We start from the raw sequence: 20644 nt of genomic DNA, 5'->3' as shown, positions 1-20644 counted from the left end.
TCAACAATTTAAATGCAAAAATTGTTCGAGAGATCCGTGCTGCGCAGTGCTATAAGTTCAGGCATGTGAGCGCGGCCACAGGATCACAGATTCACTACGCCAAACTGAGATATTTATAATGCTATGTGAAATGAGAACATATCAGGCAGGTGCAATTTTCTGAGCGATCGCCGTTGTGAAGAGCGATATATACAACATTTGTCCGTAAAGTTTCGAGACTGATTTATTTTCTTCTCTAGAAATGATTCCCCAAAACAAATGTTGGTGCATATGAGTAGCGCCATTTTTTCGGGCTAACCTGACCTATTTATGTTAATTATTATGGCAGCCACTAGATGGCACTATATGTAAAAAAATGCGTTGTAACTAGTCGTTTGTGCATTCTACTGTGAGTGAATGTGGAGAGCTGGACGTCCACCTCGAACAGCGTGTAAACATAAAATTTTGTGTGAAGCTTGGCAAGACAGTCACACAGACGTATGAGCTCCTTCATGACGCTTACGGCAACGAGGCATTATCGCGGGCGCGAGTTTTCGAGTGGCACAAGAGGTTCGTTTCGGGCAGAACGTTGGTGGAAGACGACACAAGGCAGGGGCGCCCTTCAGCCTCACGGAATGAAAACAACGTGGCTCGGATCAGGGAAATTGTACAGAAAGACCGCACCATTACAGTCCGCATGCTATCAGATGCTCTCGACATTAGTAAGACAACATGCCACCAGATTTTGCGTGAGAACATGGGGAAATGAAAGCTGAATGCCAGACTTTTGCCGCACTCCCTCACACAGGACCAGAAGGACACGTGGGCATCAGTGAGCGCTGATTTGCTCTCCGAGGCAGAGGAGGATGCTGCATTCGTCGACAGCATCATTGCTGAAAACGAAACATGGTGTTTTCAATACGATACACAAACAAAGAGGCAGAGCGCCGAATAACGGTCTACAAGCTCTCCGGCGTCGAGAAAGGTGAGGCGACAGAAGACCAAAACAAAGACGATGCTGATAGTTTTTTTCAATGCCAGAGGTGTCACACACCACAAGTTGGTCCCACAGCGCCAGACGGTGAATCAGGAGTTTTATATCCGCGTGCTCCAACGCATGCGTGATGCACTGCGACGCCGTCGCCCTGACTTATGGGCATCTGGACAATGGAGCCTTCTACACGATAACGCAGGGCAGCACACTGCTCTCAGCGTGACAAAATTTCTCTCCAAGCACAGCATTACTGCACTTCCCCATCTTCCATACTCCCCATGCGATTTTTTCCTGTTTCCTTGTGTGAATAGAGCCCTAAATGTCGCTGGATGGGGAGCGTGGAAGCCATTCTAGACGCCATGACAAAGGAGCTGACAGCCCTGCCAAAAGAAGCGTTTTCCAACTGTTTCGAGGACCTCAAGAATCGTTTGAAGCTGTGTAGATAGACGGCCAGGGAGACTATTTTGAATCGATGCTGCACAAATGATTTCAATGTTAAACGCATTTTTTTAACAAAATCAGTCTCGGAACTTTACGGACAAGGTTGTACGTTATGATAACTGCCAGACGCCACAAGGATCACAGGACGAGATACAATGACCACAGAAACGTGTGTAGACGTCCGTATATATAATGCCCGCATTTCTTATACACGGAGCGCACGCTGCATGAGCGCAGCATGCCTTAAGACAATCTCTCACTGAACTCTTGGAATCATCAATCGCGATCGCCGCAACCAGGTCGGCTATACGCTCCCTGCAGAAAGGCCCTTTCCCATTGATCTCGGATGAGTGCGTCCTTCCCCAGTCGTGGTCACTCTATCCCTAGAAAATTTCCCAGCCTCATGGATACCCGCTTGACTTTCTGCCACCGGTTAAACTTTACCTTCGCGTGGAAACCACTTAACTTGTCTAGTCCGTGCTCCGCACTGCCTGCCCCGCTCAAGTCCAGTTCCCTGTTTCCATTACTTTACCAATATGGTAACTTTAAGTACTTGTAGCTATTTAATACCCGCTGGTTCCCTTCGCTCTTTAGGCTGCCTCTATTATTTTCCTTGCCTTATAGCTGAATCAATTTTCAATACTTTTCGTAAGCCTCTAAGTTGCGGCCTCACAGGTGAGTACCGGCAGGGTGCAACTGCTATGTGCGTCTTTCTTCCGGGATATCGGTAACTAAGAGGCTATGGACTATAGTGCCTGTGGAGCTCCTGTAGATAATTTCTTGCAAATTTAATTAAGTTTCCTTTATTGCTAATCTGGTTCCACATAGGTTCCCGCTAGTAAGTGGAACTTAATGTGGAACTACTTAAAGAGAAAGCTACGCTTAAGTAATTCGGGTCGTGTTCCAGGTACAGAAATGACTAAAGCATGTGGAGCAACATCTCGGCTAAGTTGGACAGCTGATCTTTGAAATGAAACGAATGCCTTTTCATAATTTATGAACAGTTTGTATACGAAGCCTTCGCAGTGGCTCAGTGGTTATGGTGCTCGGCTGCTGACCCGAAAGACGCCGGTTCGATGCCGGCCGCGGCGGTCGAATTTCGGTGGAGGCGAAATGCTAGAGGCTTGTGTACTGTGCGATGTCAGTGCGCCTTAAAGAACCCCAGGTGGTCGAACTTATCCGGAGCCCTCCACTACGGCGTCCCGCATAGCCTGAGTCACTTTGGGACGTTAAGCCCCATAAAACCATAAAACCACACTACGTATGCGGGCTTGCAGCGTTCTGATTTCCTGTAACCTGACTGATTGCATGAAAATGGTCCAATGCCGAACAGCCTTATTAGAAACCGCCTTTCGCCTGGTGAGATTACTGGTCTAGCGAGGTATAATTCAAACCAGTCCAGAGAGACGAAAATAGAAAAAAAATTACAAGGCAACGTAAAACTGCCGCGAAAAAAAAAAAGAGAGAAAACTTGCATCTTACACATTCCCAACACTAGCATGCCTCGAGCTAGGTCCTTCTGCATTCTCGTGCATGTGGGTTAACATCGGCTCCATCTTGAAAACCCAGCTCCTCCCTTATTTTGCTCTTTGCATACAGCCTGCACTTACAGCACCCCATGGAAACTATTAGGACAGCTATGGACACGTGAGCATAGGCAGCGATATAACGACGCTTCTTTTCCTCGACGCGCGCAATATAATATAGCGGGCTGCTCAACGGACAATACCTGAGCAGTGAAGATGATTGAAAGCGGCGCAACGATGGCAGAGAGGGAGAGAGTGGTAGAGACAGGGAGGACAATTAAAACCTGCCGGCGACAGCCAGGACACGGGGCGTGTTCGAGCGGTGGCGGCGGTGGCCACTGCGCACCTGTACGCGTCGCCGCTCGCCTCACGCGGAGGCAGAGAACGCGGAGCGCGCGCGTTATTGATGAGCAGCAAAGGCAGCGATCGGCGGCCGCCGATAATTGCCCCCGCTCAGTCCGCCGCCTCGCGCCAGAGGTGTTCCCCCCACAGACACCCCGCTGCGCCGAGCGCACGTACCCCCCTCATCCCTCGGCGTCTCGAGCCGCGGTCGCCGGTTGCGCCCCGAAGCCGTCCTGTGGTGTAACAGGGTATACCCCCGGAGGACGCACAATTAAAGCGGAGGCGCGCCTCTGCGCCGTGGAATGCGAAAGGCTGAGGCGCAGGCAGCTGGTGAATCGAGCTGGGCAGTTCGTGGGTTGTCGCACATGTACGACAGCAATAGCAGGACGCGGCGACGCGGCTGCTTGTGCTAGAGTATACACTGGCTTTGCAAGGAATTAAGCAACGATTGTGAGAGATAGAGACAAAAAAGAGAAAAAAATAAACAACAACAACCAACTGAGCTGTCCATTGCCAATAACACACACACATCACTCCGATATTTGTTCAAATATTGCAACAAACTGGAAAATGTGCACCAAAGAAGAAAACAGATTATTTTTTAAACAGCGTGAGCGTTACATCCCGTACCTGCCAGTGCGCTTCAAGATCGCGTGCTCAAATGATGTCATCATGTAGCAAAGTGGCATGATCCCTTCCATGAGTCGAGTGACAATAACATTAATGCTCCCAAGTGAAGCTTCGAACACTATCTCTTGCCGCATTCTTTCTTCTACATTCCCTTTGCACACACAGCTAGAGCTCAAAATCTTGTAACACAACGTGGACGCTTTTCAACTCTTGTTTCGTTTACTTCAAGCATGTCACGAACAAAGCTCGGTATTTCCTCGGGACGTTTTACAAGCAACATTATATCGGCTGTCCGCATACCCAATCCGAATCAAAGCAGGGCAGACGCTAACCCGGAAGATCGCTGAAGGAGCGGCTTGGGTGTGTCAGCTGTCAGCCATAAAACCAAAGAAAACCTCGCTCCACGGCCAGCGCCGGCTGCGCGACTCCGCTCCCCTCGGCGCAAACAACCGATATACGACTTCGATTGCGCACTCGCTCCGAACGAACAACCGTGTCGGCGACAATTAAAATTACCCGGCGAGGCGCCCCGCAGGGCCGTGACAATAGGCGGATCGAGGTGACCGCGTGCATCGAAGGCGCCGGCCGCCGAGCAGCTGCAGCCTTTATACGCAGCGCACTGTTCGCGATCGTTTGTTCGCACACGGGGTGTGTCTGGCTGCTCGAACCGTCCGCAGATTGCGTGTCCTCCTGCATGGGTGCGGGCTTCTGGCGGTCAGCGCGTATATCTCCAGACAATGGCTGCAGCGGCGTTCTCAGCTAATCGATATGCTGCAGCCAGTGGTCTGAAAATGGGTCTCGTTAGAGGGCGAGTCACTCCGAGGAGCTCAGTGGAGGGGGTTAGAGGGGGAGAGGTTCATCTTGCAACAGTGGCCGGAGCAGTCGGAGGCGCCGCGGTAATGGACTTCTCCCAGAGGGGACACTGCAGCTCTGAGTGGCGTTGCTGACCTGATGAACGCTGAGCACTGAAACGACTTTAGGTTCCGTGGTAGTCATGTTGAGTCATTCCTTTTTCTGCTGTGCATTCAGCACTGCTCTATATATACACAGCAGTAGCTGCAGTGGGTCGCCTCAGTGCAACACACCTCCCTTGCACAGTGGGCTGTTCAGTGCGCATGCAGTGCACATGGTGTTACTAGGGATATATGAATAATGGAATATCAAAACGAATATCGTCATATTCGATTCACTGAACGAATCAAATAGTGCGTGTTCAAAATTATTTGGAACGAATCGAATGTGTTCTGAAGTTTTAGAACTGTTTTCCAATAATTGGCGCCAAATTTGAACGAGTCATGGCGCAGTTATCTGCGATGGGTCGCGATCGCCCTGCTGCCCGGAATGGGAGGTTCAGGGCTCGGACGCTGTTCATTCGTGTGGCGGCGTTCACAATGCGCATACATGGCCTCCGTGATTGGACAATGCGGCAGGGCTCAGGTATAGTCATAGTAAACCCTGCCGTGATGCTCGATCTCGATCGGAACCCATGAACAACAGGTAGCTCAGCGCCCCTTTCATCTAAAAGAGTGCGGTGAGGGGCTAGTTGGTACGACATTATGGAAACAATGAATAACTGCGCAAAAAGGACGGGACAAGAGAGAAGAATCACACGAGACAAGCGCAGACTAACAACTGGTTTATTGCACCAACGCCTCCTTCCTTCGACAACAAAGCGCATGCGCACCAACCGCAAAGACAAAAGCCATAATCATCACATCAAACCAAGAAACTCCAACTCCTTACGGTACAAGTGTATGGAAGCCTCGCTAACACATTTGTCAGGCCTTAGTCTCGCGATTTCCAAGGCTTCGATAACTTCACGTTCTTTTTTGTCCCTCGCGTGTCCGATAATCTTAGTCCTGCCGAAAAGTGGAATGCAATTTTTATCGTCATGCTTGCAGGTCTTGCAATGCCTAGGCAGATGCTGCCCTCTAGAATCAGCTAAGGAATTGGCATGCTCTAATAATCTAATGTTGACGCAGCGGACAGTTTGCCCTACGTACACCTTACCACAGCTCAGCGGAATCTGATAGATTACATTCGATCTGCATTGCACAAACTTGTTCCTGTGGTTGGTGCCACACACAATCTTCTTTTTCCTATCTGGCATAACTATATAAATTGCACAAACGCGACAGCTTGCAAGGTGCCGAAAAAATGACCTCTACGCCAGGAGAGGCGGAAGTATGAAGTTATCCCCTATGTTCACTGCAGGGTCTCGCACGGCTTGCAGAGGGTCGCCGGTAAATTCGGCGTAGAGGTCCTTTTTTTTCGGCACCTTGCAAGCTGTCGCGTTTGTGCATTTAGTTCTTCCTGAGAGTTGCTGCAAAATTCCAGAGCTGTTCAGGCAATATGTAGGTTAGTTCGAATGGAACGGTTCCTCAAACCACATGTCTGATAAAGCCCAACAACAGTCGACATTGCAAACTTCGCCAAGCCTTCTGCAAAAACCTTATAGTCCACATTAAATAGCGTAATGGGTCTATACACTTCTACATATTGCAATTTTTACTTATCAGTGCTACTTGGTATCAACACAATGTGCCTTTTTGTGAATGTCTGCGGCAGCACTCCGATATTTAGAATAATGGTGAAAATTTTAAGTACAATGGGACTCAATAGGGGCTTAGGAACGTTGTAAAATTCTCCTGAAAGGCGACTAGGCCTGGGTGTCCTTGAAAGTGGCAACAGATCGATGTCATCTTCTAGCTCTGCTAAAGTTAAATGGCCGCTTAATGTCGAAAGCGATCACGCCTCGTATTGAACCCCCATCCTCTCGCGCTGTGCATTGCATGTTGCCGTGTTCAACTTCCATCCTTGAGCAATGAATCCAGAACACATCGCAGTTGCAGTGTTTTGCTAAGGTGCTAAGGTGTTTTGCTAAGCGGTCCCAAATTTTTGGTGCGCCACCACTAAGGCCCTCAATCACCGATTTCGCCGATCTTTGCCTGAAGCCTGAATTTGAAACCCTAGCCTCGAACCGAAAGCGAAATGAAACGCGACGTGCTGGCGCACACAGTTCGCATCTAGTCAAGTAAGCTACATCGGCTGTAATTTTTTTTTGCAGGTGGACACCACAGCCACGTACCTCAAAGCGCAATTTGAGGTGTCCACTCACCCAGGTACCATTTATGTGCCATTCCCTTTCCTCAAAACGAATTTTCAATTTTCAACCTTTCTCTGGTTTTTAAAAAAGAAAAGGCGCGTAATACTGTCCCAATTTGTAGGAGGATGCCACCGCCTATACTCACGGTGCGATTGAGGTGTCCACTGACCCAGTGATCCATTACGCTTGCTAGTCACAGGCTTCATACACGTACACAGACACACACACCGCTGAAACCCGTGTAGTGAGTCTAGAAGTGTTTTCGCACTGAAAATCGAAGCGGCCTCCATCGAAACGAAAAGGCGCCCGTGTGCTGTGCGATGTCAGTGCACGTTAAAGATCCCCAGGTGGTCGAAATTATTCCGGAGCCCACCACTACGGCACCTCTTTCTTCATTTCTTCTTTCGCTCCCTCCTTTATCCCTTCCCTTGCGGCGCGGTTCAGGTGTTTGCCGACATGTGAGACAGATACTGCGCCACTTCCATTCCCCAAAAACCAATTTTTCATTTTTAAATTTACCTCAAAGAGACGACGTTGTCACTACAACAAAGCAAGGCGGAACCTAAGTGACCTTGCCTGGAGGGAGAAGACTGCCTCGCAGAACAAAACAAAAACAAAGAAGGAATAACCAAACACAAGATGAAAAGAACCCTGCGGGTGGCCACGTAACAACAGCCTGGCATAGCTCGCCATTCGACCGGTAATCTCCGAATGTCCATACAGGTGGACGAAGGCTTCGCAACAGAGGTTGGGAGGGGGTTGCGAGAGTGCGCTGCCTCACAGCGCACAAAGCCGGTACAGGACTCGTGCCCTTCCGGGGTCGCCAATTAACGGCCCCGGGGCGTCTTCGCCAAAGCCGGTCCTCCAAATGCAGCCACCCCCTTCTCCCCTCGTCTCCTTCCACTGGCTTTCCGCAGCGCCGTTTGGCTCGCATTCCCCAGCACCGAACACAGCGCCGTCGGGTCGCGCCGAGCCGGGCTCTTCGAGAAAAAGGACCCGCCAACATTGGCCGGCAGCCCCGATTGAGGTCGAGGCGGCCCTCTGTCTCCGGCAAAGAGCCCCCAAGGGGGTAAAAACACGCGCCCTCTTGCGCCGGAGAGGAACACGCTTGGCCAGATCGACGCGCATATCAATGGAGGGGGCCGACAGAAGCCTACAAAGACAAGGGGAAAAATCTCTTTTGGTGGGCTCTCTCAGGGATTGCGTGAAACGAGAAGCCCTATCTCTGGCACGTGTGGGCGGCGGCAGGCAGAGTTGCAAGCGTGCGGACGGACGCGAGAGACGGTGACCGGAGGCCATGGAAGAAACGCGCAATTGACTCCTTAGTCGCGCACACTCACCCGAGTTGATTATTTCGGGCGCGAGGGACAAAAAAATAAAAAAAATCAGAGGGTTCTCGCAAAAAAAGAGAAAAAAGCGTGGGCGCATTTGACCTTCGTGCGTTTGTTTGTGTGCCTGAAATGGCAGCTGCTCTGAGTGAGCTACATGCCGTAAATGCCAGGAGAATGAGGAGGAGGATCGATCGGTAACTTCTACGGGAGGGAGGCGCAAGCGGAATGAGCTTAACCGTTTAGGCTCGATTCGGCAGACGTTTAAGGTTTGTTCCTGCCGATGGCAGATCAGGGAATAAACTCGCTCATTAGGTTCCCGGCGTAAGCGATTATCGGTTTCTTCAAGTTAATCAATTGCCATGGCTTTTCACGGATTTAGGCCTATACGCAGTGTGTATCAAGAGAAGAGACGTTTTTAAGGCCGGAAACAGTGCAAAGCACATTCGATTTGCAACGCATGTGACTTCGTCATTGCATGACTCTGGGAAAAAATTGCTTGTCCTTTATGTTTTTTTTTTTCGTAAAAGTAATCCTGGTCTGTCTGGAAAGAAGGTGGATGAAGTTTTCCTTTCTTGTATACAGGAACAAGGATGTTTCCTTTCTTTTGGAAACAGGTAACACTTCTAAGCTATAAATTACAATATAATCCAGGAGGCTAAACAGCACAGCACAGCAGATAGCATAGCGCATCCCAAAGCATATAGAAGACTATATAGTAAGACGTGTAGCTTCCAATCGAATCGAATCGAGTCGAATCGCATCGCATCGCATAGTATAGACCTAAGCGATGGCCTTTTGTTAGAGCATCCGCCTCGCATTCGGGAGGTGCTGGGTTAAACCTCCGGTGCTACCGGTTGCGCACCAACTTTCTAATCGGTACGAGATTTCCCCGGCCTTGTGCCCGGCTCTTCTGGGGTGAATTTCTTCGAAAAAGGTCTTTGGCCAACCTCAAGGTCGACCTTAGGTCAACTTCAACGGTCTACAAATGGGCTTCACCACACGAGGAAGATATGCGTTCTTTTACGGCGGAACGAATCACTGACCCGTCAAAGCAACGGTTTGTCTACGATCCTTTTTCCAAGCACTTCACCCCGGAAAGGCTGCGCACCAGACATGGGGAAATTTTTGCTTCTAAGAAAACCTGTCAGCATATCCAGCGGCACTGGGGATCGAACCCAGAACTTTCAGAATGCGAGGTGGATGTTCCACCACAAAGTCACCGCTTCCGTTACGAAAAGGGCCACTAGTGGTCTTTATCGCACGAGGTGGTTGAAGGCGGTCGGAACGAATGAATTGAGGAGTTGAGTTGTTCGCTACTGCTGCGATTAGCCTAGCAAATGTTCTGCCGCCTGCTGCTCCACCGTAGCGACTGCAAGAGTTTTTGGCACAGATCTGTTACCTACCAGTCACAGCTACACTGCCACGCAAACAACATTCATAATAGTCCCATATTGATGCTGTCGACATTTTTCACCCAGGTCAATGTCTTGAAGGAATTTCAGAAGGCGGGAGGCCTCCTTCCTAGATGTACGGTTCCCGCGCCGGTAAATAATGCTTTGAAGTCAACTGTGTGGCTCTCCTGCCCTCTTGAGGGACGCGGGTATAGAACACACCTCTCCGCTTTGTACTCTCGGCAGCACATGGGGTAATCATCTCGATCCCTGTGCACACCACGTGATGTATACAGCAGTGACGTTGCCAGACGCGTCTTATGCATCCATGAATCACTGACCCGTGAACTCAACGGTGTGTGTGTTTTGTTCAAGTGTACTTCCTTAGCCGCACACTTCTATGCTGTTCGTGTGCTAGGAGGTCAGGGCTCCTCAAGCTGTTCCTCACAGCTTTTACCTGCCCTCCTCGTAACTTTTTTTCTTGTGGAATAAAATTTGATTTGATTTCATTTGATTTGATTAGTCCAAGACCCTCTATCCAAGCATTTCACCCCAGATTTTACACCGCCAGTGGGAAATTTTGTACCCATTAGAAATCCAGTGGATCCGCGGTTCTGGGGATCGAACCCAGCACCTCTCGAATACGAGGGTGCAGCATAGCATAGCACAGCATAACATACCATAGCTTAGCATAGCATAGCATAGCACAGCATAGAATAGCGCAGCATAACATAGGAAAAATTTTTACACGTAACTAATTATATGCAACTAAGTCCACCCGCCACACTTGGCATGAAAGCGCACACATTTCGAAAACAATCGCGGTAGCTGTTTGGCTGTCTCGTTTCATGTGGCCTGTCGGCCATACACAGCTCGCAAATAATTGCTCCATTTCCCCTGTTCGCCAGGTTTGTAAACACATCGTTGAAGTGTAAAGCTCGAGCCATAAAAAAAAATGCACGTGAAAGCGGCTCAAATACTCATACAACGAAGTCATAAAAGTGGCTTCAATCCATGGCATGCACCATGACAGAAGCTTCGCGCGTACGATAGGCGGTCCAGTGCTGTTGAGCCTTCGCGAGCTCACCTCCAACCGAGGGCAAAAAAAAGAAATAAATAAAGAACAGAAAAGGCAAACTAAACTCCCCCATTTCCCGGCAGCGGGTGTACGGCACGCAGCACGCCAGGTCGCCTTTTATGCCGCTTTCATTTTTTTCCCCCTCCCTCGCTTCTTTTCGCCATTTTTTGTGGAAAGCCGCAGTTTTGCGCCCCACAGAGGCGGCCAAACGCCATCACGGGACAAGTGACAAGCCATGTGACAACTTACAGCGGGACCGACACATTCAATTTTCGGCCGTCCCGTCACCCCCGCGGCGTCTGCGGCTGGCTTCATCACGGCCGCGCTTTGAAGGGCGCCCGGGGGTTGCTGCAAGGTCCCCTTCAAGATCCTGAGGGGATTCTCTTCTGAGGATGTCGAGAAACACGTGGTGGGTAGAAAGTAAGGTCGTGACAACACTATGATGAAGGAAGTGCCACTGAATGGGGGATTGCTTGTCTGCGCTTGTGCCTAGCTCTCTTATGAGAGACTAGAGTTCTAAGATGGCAGATTCCAGCAAGCGCAAGACAAAGTCGTGCGCGTACGCAAAGTGTTCAAGTAACGCGAGCACGGGGGCTTAAAGAAACGGATACCTTCTGCCGGTCTGAAAGGCAGAGAGCATAAAGGCCTCTTATGCATTTGCATGGGGCAAGACGCCCTATTTTTTGCTTGATAACACTAGTGATTTATTAAAGTTACCGATTCAAGCTTTAAGACCTATAAGATGAACGCGAAAGCTGTAATTAGAGTGTTTTCTAATGTGGGGTGAAACCTCCAACGCCACACATTCTAAAAATATACTTCATACTGAAAATTCTATTTTTTACAGGCTCTGTAGGAAGCACGCGAAGCACCGCAGTGATAGGATTTCGACACCTCGCACGCGCTCACAGTGCCTTTTCATGAGACTGAGCCTGATCGATCTTCCGTACCCGTACCCGTACCCGTGCATGTGCATGTGCACGTGCCCATACCCGTGCACTCATATTTGAGAGACAGATGAACACGAGATTCGCCGTCAGCTTTCCCCACTTTATCCTTAAGAAAAAAGGGAACACCTGCTAAGTCCAGCGTCTGACACAGGACATAGTGCGATACAAACAGGCAGTGAAGCCTTTGCGCAGTAGAGACGTTCTTGCGGGCTACATGGCTAATTTTGAGGTAAAATAAAACTGCGTTCATATGGCGAGAATAAGAGGTAAAGAAATTGTGGCCGGAAGTCTGGTATTCGCTTTGTTTGCCTCCTGTCCTTGCAGTATTCGCGTAGTTTTATTTCTCCTTTTCGAAAGCATGAAATCCGTCAGTAAAATTGTTAAACGTGCATAAGCCAACGATGACACCTGTAGGCGACGTTTTAGTGCTGATGACTTCGTGTGAACAATAAGCAAAGCTTTTGATTGGCAAGGTTTCTGTGCATACTCGGCAGGAATGACGCCTTGAAATTTGTCGTGGGGAGGCGTAGAGAGACCTGTAGAGTACTAGGTGTACTTTCAATGAGAAAATGGCATTGGATGATCACATACATTAGATAGCATATAAACTGTTACGTGTAACTGGATAGATTTACACTCACAAGCACGTCCTACATATAAAAGTGAAAATGCAGCTTCATTATTCCCTGTTCTGTTCACATCTCGATTATTGTCACTTGTTATGATGAAATAAATAATTAAAATCTTGCGAAAATTACACATCCAACAGAAAAGAATGCTTAAAATAATACATACACACAGTGTAGTATGACCATCTATCTGAACCACTTTTTTTGAAAGACTACATAGTGAGAATTTATGATCTCTACGCATGCCCCTAATTTCTGATTATATACCCGAAATAAAAAACAGTACATCATCATTAGCAAATTGTGTGCCCCGCCCTCCCCCCCCCCCCCCCCCCCACACACACACACACAAATACTGCTTATTACGGGAAGGAAAAAAAATTATTGCTCTTTTGTATAGTTAAGTCTAGGGAGGTGCATTCATTATGCGAACCCGTTGGTTTCTATTACGCGAGTAAATACGGCAGATATCTCGACAAACAGCGCGCCTTTGTCCCGACGGCATTTTCCAAGAAGGATATATATGTTTCAGGGCGAATCTGGGGTTCGAAAGCTTCCTTTCTACAATAAATTTTCTTATGCACTGCAGTCATTTTCTAGGAAAGCACACTTAGAAGCATTAAGGCATATTAATTATTAAGGTATAAAAAGATATTAATTTTGATGCGTATACAAAACTAAATGTAGCTGAACTGCATGTCGTAAGAAACGCGCCTGTGCTTAAATTCGTTTACCCGCAAACGACAAGCCGTCAAGCTTTCGATCTTGTAAACACATCGCTTCGTGAAGAAGCGCCTAAAAGCTGAAAGCTCCAGGTACTGAACAGGCATTTCCCAAACAATCTTCTACAGCCAATAGAATGAAGGAGGCGGCACAGCACCGAAGGAAAATCGGTTATTCGTGCACAACGACGCATTATCAGCTACCAACGAAGGTCGCTATACGCGAGCACAGTGATACTGTTTGAGTGTATACGTACATAGATCTGGGCTTCGCTCCAGGGTGTCAAAGGCGTTTATAATTAGCGTTAACAAACGACACGTATACACATATAGGCGAATGAGATAAAGCGGCCCCGAACATTCTTCGGGCCCCTTTTGGTGCGCACACACACAACGCCGCCTCGGCATCAATATCAAACAGTAAAGAGAAAAAAAAACTAGCAAAAAATGAAACAAGTCACCAAATCGTAAGGCATGGAGCCAGAAGGCCGGACGTAATGACACGTCGCTACACTTACCTTTTCAGAGGCGCTAGCATTCACGGAACGAGGCGTGTATATCTCGCGTTATTCCTCCACTGTCATCGCCTTTGCGGCTGCCTCCACTCCTGCGCCAAGAAGAGAAGGGGAAAAGAATAAAACGGTGGGTAAGTATAACAAGACAAAAATCACCCCCGTCGGAATCTAACACCTTTTTGCATACGCGCACAAGGCGGCACCCGAGCGAGTCTTTAACGATCGCGAGCGCCCGGCGCGTATCAGACTTGTCCTCCGGGCTAGAGCCATTATTAGCGAGCACCGCGCGAATGTGGCGATTGTGTCCGGCGTGCGCCGAGGCGGCGAGGTCTCCTCTTCCGTGCATGCGACGCGGCGCTTACAAAGAGTTGGCTTAATGCACTGTCGACCAGGCGGCCCCGGTATGTGTGCGTGTGTGTTCGGACTGCTTCCATCGCGGACAGCCGATCGGCGAGCTGTGAGCCAAGACCAATTACATGCTAAGCGATTTTGAGCAAGGTCTCCCTCCTGCATGCGCTCTTCTGCGCGTTTCCGCTGTACGTCCAGCGTCTGCAATAATGACAGAGAGGCAGGGACAAGGGAGAAAATAACGAGGGTAGCGAAGACAAAGAGGAAGCTAGTGCGTATTAACCTGCTGCTAGGGAGCCTTGTGGCGACCCGCTGTGGCCGGTATATTGCAGCCCTGGGATCGAATTAATGTCCAAAAACACAGGAACCTTTTGAACCAGGAATAACGAAGTTAATAAATGCAGAAACCAAGGAGTGTCACAAGTTTAAAAGGCATAGTTCAGTTGGGCCTCCTTGTTCGGAACAAACTGGTGCAGCGTTCCAAGTCGTAAGAACCACCCCGCTCAGTCAGGAAAAAAAAAAAAAAACAGAAAGGCTTTTCTGGCATACGACTCATACTTTTTCCGATTTTAATTTATCTCCACTAATGAGAGGGTGAAGAAGAGTCACTAGTTTCCACGTAGGAAAATAGGGTAAAATTGTTACAAGTATCCGCTCCGTGTCAAATTCTTTCATAGTTATTTTTACCGATGAAAACAACTAATCAACCATGACTGCACGTTTTGTTATTGGGCCAAATGCGTTCATTATAAATATTTCTTTACAAAAGGCTATAAATGACAGGTTGCACCAGAGAAATGTTTATCACGTCCCAATTTTTATATATTTCCTCTTATTCGTTACAATTTGTTCGTCACGCAGTCACGTTCTTATCCGCAATACGCAGCGTTATTGCGTCTGTGCTTAACCTAAGCGCCTTTGGACGATCGCTGCTGAACCAATCCTCGCACCGCCACAAGCGCCACTTGAAATAAAAAACAGTGTTACTGAACGGCGGAGTCACCAAGGTGTCACTGCTGACACAGCGAAGCTAGTAAGACATAACATGAGTGTATCTATTGCTCAGGTTGCATGGTCTTCACAAGTGCTACGCGAACTCATCTTGAAGTGATGCTGTGCTCTGCACATGACAAGGAACCAAAGCGTCTTATAATCACAATCGATCGAATGAAGAGACAACTCTGAAATATGTCCACGGGTGGCCCAAGATTTACTCCCATACCCCGTCTAAACACCGGCTGCGTCTGCTCACTCCGCCGATGCTCCTCGATAGCCACAGAGGCAGAGTTTCCGGTCAAAGACGACGACTACGTCACAAACAACCGAAAACGTACACCATACACAGCTGTCGCTGTTCGAGGAGGCTTGGAGACATCTATTCGGAATCACTTGTAACCGGATTGAGACTGCAATCACGGTCTCATAAAGAAAAGCTAGAGCACTGAGCAGCATTTTATAATAATAATAATAATAATAATAATAATAATAATAATAATAATAATAATAATAATAATAATAATAATAATAATAATAATAATAATAATAATAATAATAATAATAATAATAATAATAATAATAATAATAACAATAATAATAATAATAATAATAATAATAATAATAATAATAATAATTGGTTTTTTGGGGAAAGGAAATTGCGCAGTATCTGTCTCATATATCGTTGGACACCTGAACCGCGCCGTAAGGGAAGGAATAAAGGAGGTACTGAAAGAAGAAAGGAATAGGTGCCGTAGTGGAGGGCTCCGGAATAATTTCGACCACCTGGGGATCTTTAACGTGCACTGACATCGCACAGCACACGGGCGCGTTAGCGTTTTTCCTCCATAAAAAGCATTTTATAGCAATAGCCGTATTAGAGATGTCTTCCAGCTTTCGCATCGCCGTTGGAGTAGTATATAGTACCAGCACATCTGACTTAACAGAATACTCGATGACAGCACTCAATAACATCTCCAAACCACGTGGTCACCTTGCAACCAGTGAGAGCGAAGCATTGCCGTGCAGGTCGTTAGGAACGTGCCCTCTCTTATGGTTTGGTTTGGTTTGGTTTACGGAGGTTTAACGTCCCAAAGCGACTCAGGCTATGAGGGACGCCGTAGCGAAGGGCTCCGGAAATTTCGACCACCTGGGGTTCTTTAACGTGCACTGAAATCGCACAGTACACGGGCCTCTAGAATTTCGCCTCCATCGAAATTCGACCGCCGCAGCCGGGATCGAACCCGCGTCTTTCGGGTCAGCAGCCGAGCGCCATAACCACTGAGCCACCGCGACGGCTTCCCCCTATTATGATGACGTCGTTGTGAAGGAGGGCGAGAGAGGGTATTGGGGGAGGGAGTGGAGGTTCAACCCTCGCAGCCATTTTTTCTCCATGGGGAATGCCGAAAAATGCCGAATCTTTACACGTGCAACGATAAAGACAAGAATTTTACGGCGACGTCCGACGGCAGTGAGTCAGTTCCCTATCAAACAGTGTTGAAACATGTTGAACCAATAACTGTGCGCACTAGTTCAGACTGCAGAGGAACGAGCCAGGACACTTTTATATTTTTCTTATTTTTCTTTATTAGTCCCACTAGAGTATTATAGTTTATCACGAACAATGGGTTCTTTTTAAACGAGCGTATGACGGAGGTGAGTGGAACCAATATATTTAATTCACAATTGCGAACAGTTCTGTTCTAACGGAATGTGAAACTCGCTTTATGGATTTTGCTGATGACGTGTGTTTATGCAGTTTTTATTAAGAGACTGCAAGGAATGTTTCTTGTGATTTGTGTGCACACCCGGGACGGTACACAACGTAAGAAGGACGATTATTTTATTTTAACCTCCACTTTGCCACAGTAGCTCATAAACTATGTTAAAAATCCCCGCCCTAGAAGAGAAAAAAAAGAACACAAGACAAATAGTGCAGGCAGCGCTGAGGTAGCGATACCATGAAGTCTGCATGCTATGCTCCGCAGGCAGAGCGAGTGATTGGAGCATGCTCGTCGAACAAGGCATCTCTTTCAACGCGGGGGGCGGCACAAGTAAATAACAGTCAGCATCAGTCTGCTACAAGTGAATGCGAGAAATACTAAGAGCGCGGCACGCCAAGCGCTGTAAAGAGCAGGCAGGCTTAATTTTCTCCGCGCCTGGTCACTCAGTGAAACGGAGCTACTTCGCCTTGCTGTACTACCTTAGCCATAACTCTTATGGCTTGTATGCGACGTGTGTGACTCCTCACTAGAGTAGAGATCTTGAACATGAAGGCTCCTAACTCAACTGCTGAGGCCTTGATGAGGCCAGACGTTCAGACGTTGAAAAGCAGGGATATACTTCTATCATTAGAGCGTTCATAAGATATCTTGATGCTGCATTGTTGCGCCTCAGTAGCTTTTTTTTCCTCTTAATTACAAAGCTCCTGTTATGGGAAATTGAGGTGCTCTGTAAACCCTAATGTTCTCACTCTTTATCGCTTTTTCCTTCCCGGTGTGCATAATTAGATCCGACGACTGAATATTCCTGAATACTGTTATAATGTCGTCCTTATTTCAACGCATCAAGTAATAGCTCCAGCTTGAAATGGAGCTTTTTTTTTCCTTTGCCTACGTCGGTTGAAAGTACTTGGGTGACGTGCGCTGAAATCAGTAACCTCAACAGCAGTACACGTCAGCTTCAACTTCACAGTGGCAAGAACAAAAAAAAATTGACAAGCGATCGGTGGCCCTATCCGATGGAAATGCATAACATTATACTTTCATTCCCCTTTGGATGACACGGCACATCGCGCACATTTCTTTACATCTACATTTATTGCGCTCTTAGTCTTCTTTGTACATCTTTACACTTGACTGCCTTGCACACTTAGTCTTGTATTACACGTCTGATCTCCACTATCCACCGACAGTCGGTTCTGGAGGTGGCTGGACAACAACCACTTCAACGGAAGAATGGCACCCGGGGCGCGCCTGCCTCTCTGCATGCTATCTCTGCTTCTCTTCTCAGCTCACTTGGCAGCCACCACGGCTCAGCCATCTCCCGGCTTTCTCTCCTTTTCGATACAAGTGGAAAGGGGGGTTTTCCTCTCTCCACTTTACACCTGACAACTGTGCCCATGGCAGGTGGAGGCTTCAGAGAACTCCGCCGACGGGCACTTCTTTTTTTCTTTTCCGAACCGAGGCCTCTAATGCTAACGCACTGAAAGAAGGAAATTGCCCAGCTTTTGCGGCAGCTTAGCAGCAAGCTTTTCTCTGAAAAATGAGCAACCTTCTCGCGGTATCAAGGTGCAGCGTAAGTCCAGCTGCGGAAAGTCCACGAATCTGTGATGATTTTCGCCGCCTTTGCATCTTGCACATGGCCCTTCGTTTGCAGGTTTTATTTTGTCTCCCCCGGCATTAGGGGGGCAAATATCAGAAGATAATTTTTGAGCTCAAACTCCGGTACAGATCGGGGTTTTAAGCAAAAAAGTTCGATTACTCGAAGTTTTTCCATGTCATTTTATTGTCTCCAGTATACCGAAATAACGAAATAAATAAATTTACTATGAGCACGATTTCTTGTGCGGGAAATTAAGGGGTCTCTTTTTTTTCCTCATTTTATGTGATAAACAATGTGGAAATGGCAGGTTTCAGCAAAACAGCCAATGAAGTTAGATATTCGCAGTTATTTCGTCGCATACGCCGTCGTCTACTGGGCAGCAGCTTCCGCGCCCATGGAAGGACTCCTTGCCTTTGTTTATTACCGCGAGAACATACAGTCATTATTACCGAGACCATTTGAAACGGACAAGAACCTTGGAGCAGGATGTCATTAGCGTGGGTAGCGCTTTGTTACAGACTGATTCCAATAAGATGTATGGTCAGTAGCCCCGTCTTGGCCTTTCGCTCCTAAGCCTATACTTTTAATAATTGTTCTCAAATTCAGCCTCATGATGAATATCAAGAGTTAAAAGAGGATTAAAATTATAAGTTTATTGAAAACGCCCATATGAAATAAGCGCAATATATTAGCTAATTTTCGTACGGTGTCTCAGGTTTGTGCACTAGAAAACTACTTATCTACGCTCCTAGCTTTGAGGTTGAAATCGGGTTTAACTTTGATTTGAAGAAATCTCTTTGGGGTTGAACAATAAGGTAAAACTGGGTCATCCTAAGACGAACGCCCTATTTATACACTATTTGTGATACGCAGTGCATATAGAGCTATAAATTTGAATTTTCATATCCGTGTGGTCTAGTAAGTTTATTGCAAAAATCATTAAGTTCAAAAATAAAAATGAGTGTCTACTAAAAATTCAGAGGTGGTTTGGCTTTCCCAGCCATCCTACCCGCCCCTAGCGAGGAATTTTGCGTAGGAAAAGCACGCCGAACAGTATTATCTCGATGACAAAAATTCCAAGAAATATGTGGTTCGAACGCACCCTCCGCCTCCCCCCCCCCCCCCCCTCTCGCTCTAACAGTGATCCACAAATCAGTCCCTGCTATAAGTAGACATATACGCCGCAACTGCCGAGCTATAAATACGACACAGCACACCTTAGTAGTTCCTACAATCTCACATTTGCTTCTGTGTAATATCAGTTCTGTAACAGTTGCAATAGCTAATTCGCTTATATCAAAAAGAACGACTGTAAGGTGATCATAATGCGTGGCTTTAGCAGCTGTACAGGATTGGAGCAGCAATCTCTGAAAACATCCGCGTGCTCAGCATTATCAGCTTTGGCTGGGCACAAATCAGGCATAAATTACAATAAATAACTTCCCTGCAAATGTTACGTAAACGAGCACGCAGAAGGTTTCTAGCGCGATGTTGAAGCTTTCACTATGTTATCTAAAAAAAGAATTTACTCCATCTTGGCTGGATAAATTAACAGATGGAGCCTTAACAGTTGGTCATTTTCCATCAAAGCAAAGGCTTCATTTAACTTTTCTATTCGTGCTGTCGTATCGACGAGGATAATTAGGGCAGATAAATAGGGAACACAGCACCTGGCAGCTTTTTTATCATACAGAGGGCGCCATTAGCGCGCACTTTGTGTTGGCGTTGTCTGTGGAAGTTTCTGAATACTTCCCAGTGGATATGCCACCCATATAAAAAATGGCCTATACACTTTATATGGACTTCTTATGGACTGTTTTCTCTTCCTACAGATATTTCGTTCTGTCTATTCATAGTCTATAGACAAATATCTACTATAAGTGTATGAGCATAAATACAAATATTGTGCATAGTCTGTTCACTGAATTCGTAGTCTCTATAGATTGGTGCATAGGATTTGTCTGTAATAATAATAATAATAATAATAATAATAATAATAATAATAATAATAATAATAATAATAATAATAATAATAATAATAATAATAATAATAATAATAATAATAATAATAATAAACACCTTTATTTTCAGACAGCACATTTACAATTCTTAGGACAAGTCTGCCCAAGCCATAAAGGCTTGTCGGGCAGTACTCGGCAGTCGGTGAATGACATATGAAAAACAGGTGTGACAAGCAAGCATACAATGATAAACCTTAATATGAAAAGCAAACAAGAAAAAGAAAACAGATTAAATAACCGACATATGGGTTTTTAAGAAGTTCCTTAATTGTGACAGCGAAGAAACTGAAAAGATCGAATCAGGCAAAGAATTAAAAATTTTGG

The 20644-nt window shown here is 46.8% G+C and overlaps 1 protein-coding gene across 9 annotated transcripts in view; it reads right to left on the bottom strand.

Annotated features, from left to right (window-relative positions):
• LOC144128648 (uncharacterized) overlaps positions 1-20644 on the bottom strand; it is a 714737-nt gene that overhangs the window by 304156 nt on the left and 389937 nt on the right. For 5 of the 9 annotated variants that reach the window (XM_077662210.1, XM_077662205.1, XM_077662215.1 and 2 more), the window contains one exon: positions 13638-13802. In XM_077662210.1, coding sequence (XP_077518336.1) covers positions 13638-13657 — 20 coding nt within the window. In that variant the 5' untranslated portion in view covers positions 13658-13802. The remainder of the gene's footprint in view (positions 1-13637; positions 13803-20644) is intronic. The other 4 variants (XM_077662211.1, XM_077662206.1, XM_077662214.1 and 1 more) reach the window with 1 other exon arrangement.

Source organism: Amblyomma americanum, chromosome 4, assembly GCF_052857255.1.
Source record: "Amblyomma americanum isolate KBUSLIRL-KWMA chromosome 4, ASM5285725v1, whole genome shotgun sequence".
NCBI lineage: Eukaryota > Metazoa > Arthropoda > Arachnida > Ixodida > Ixodidae > Amblyomma > Amblyomma americanum.
The sequence above is the reverse complement of the archived record's forward strand: the minus strand, read 5'-3'. Positions and strand labels throughout refer to the sequence as shown.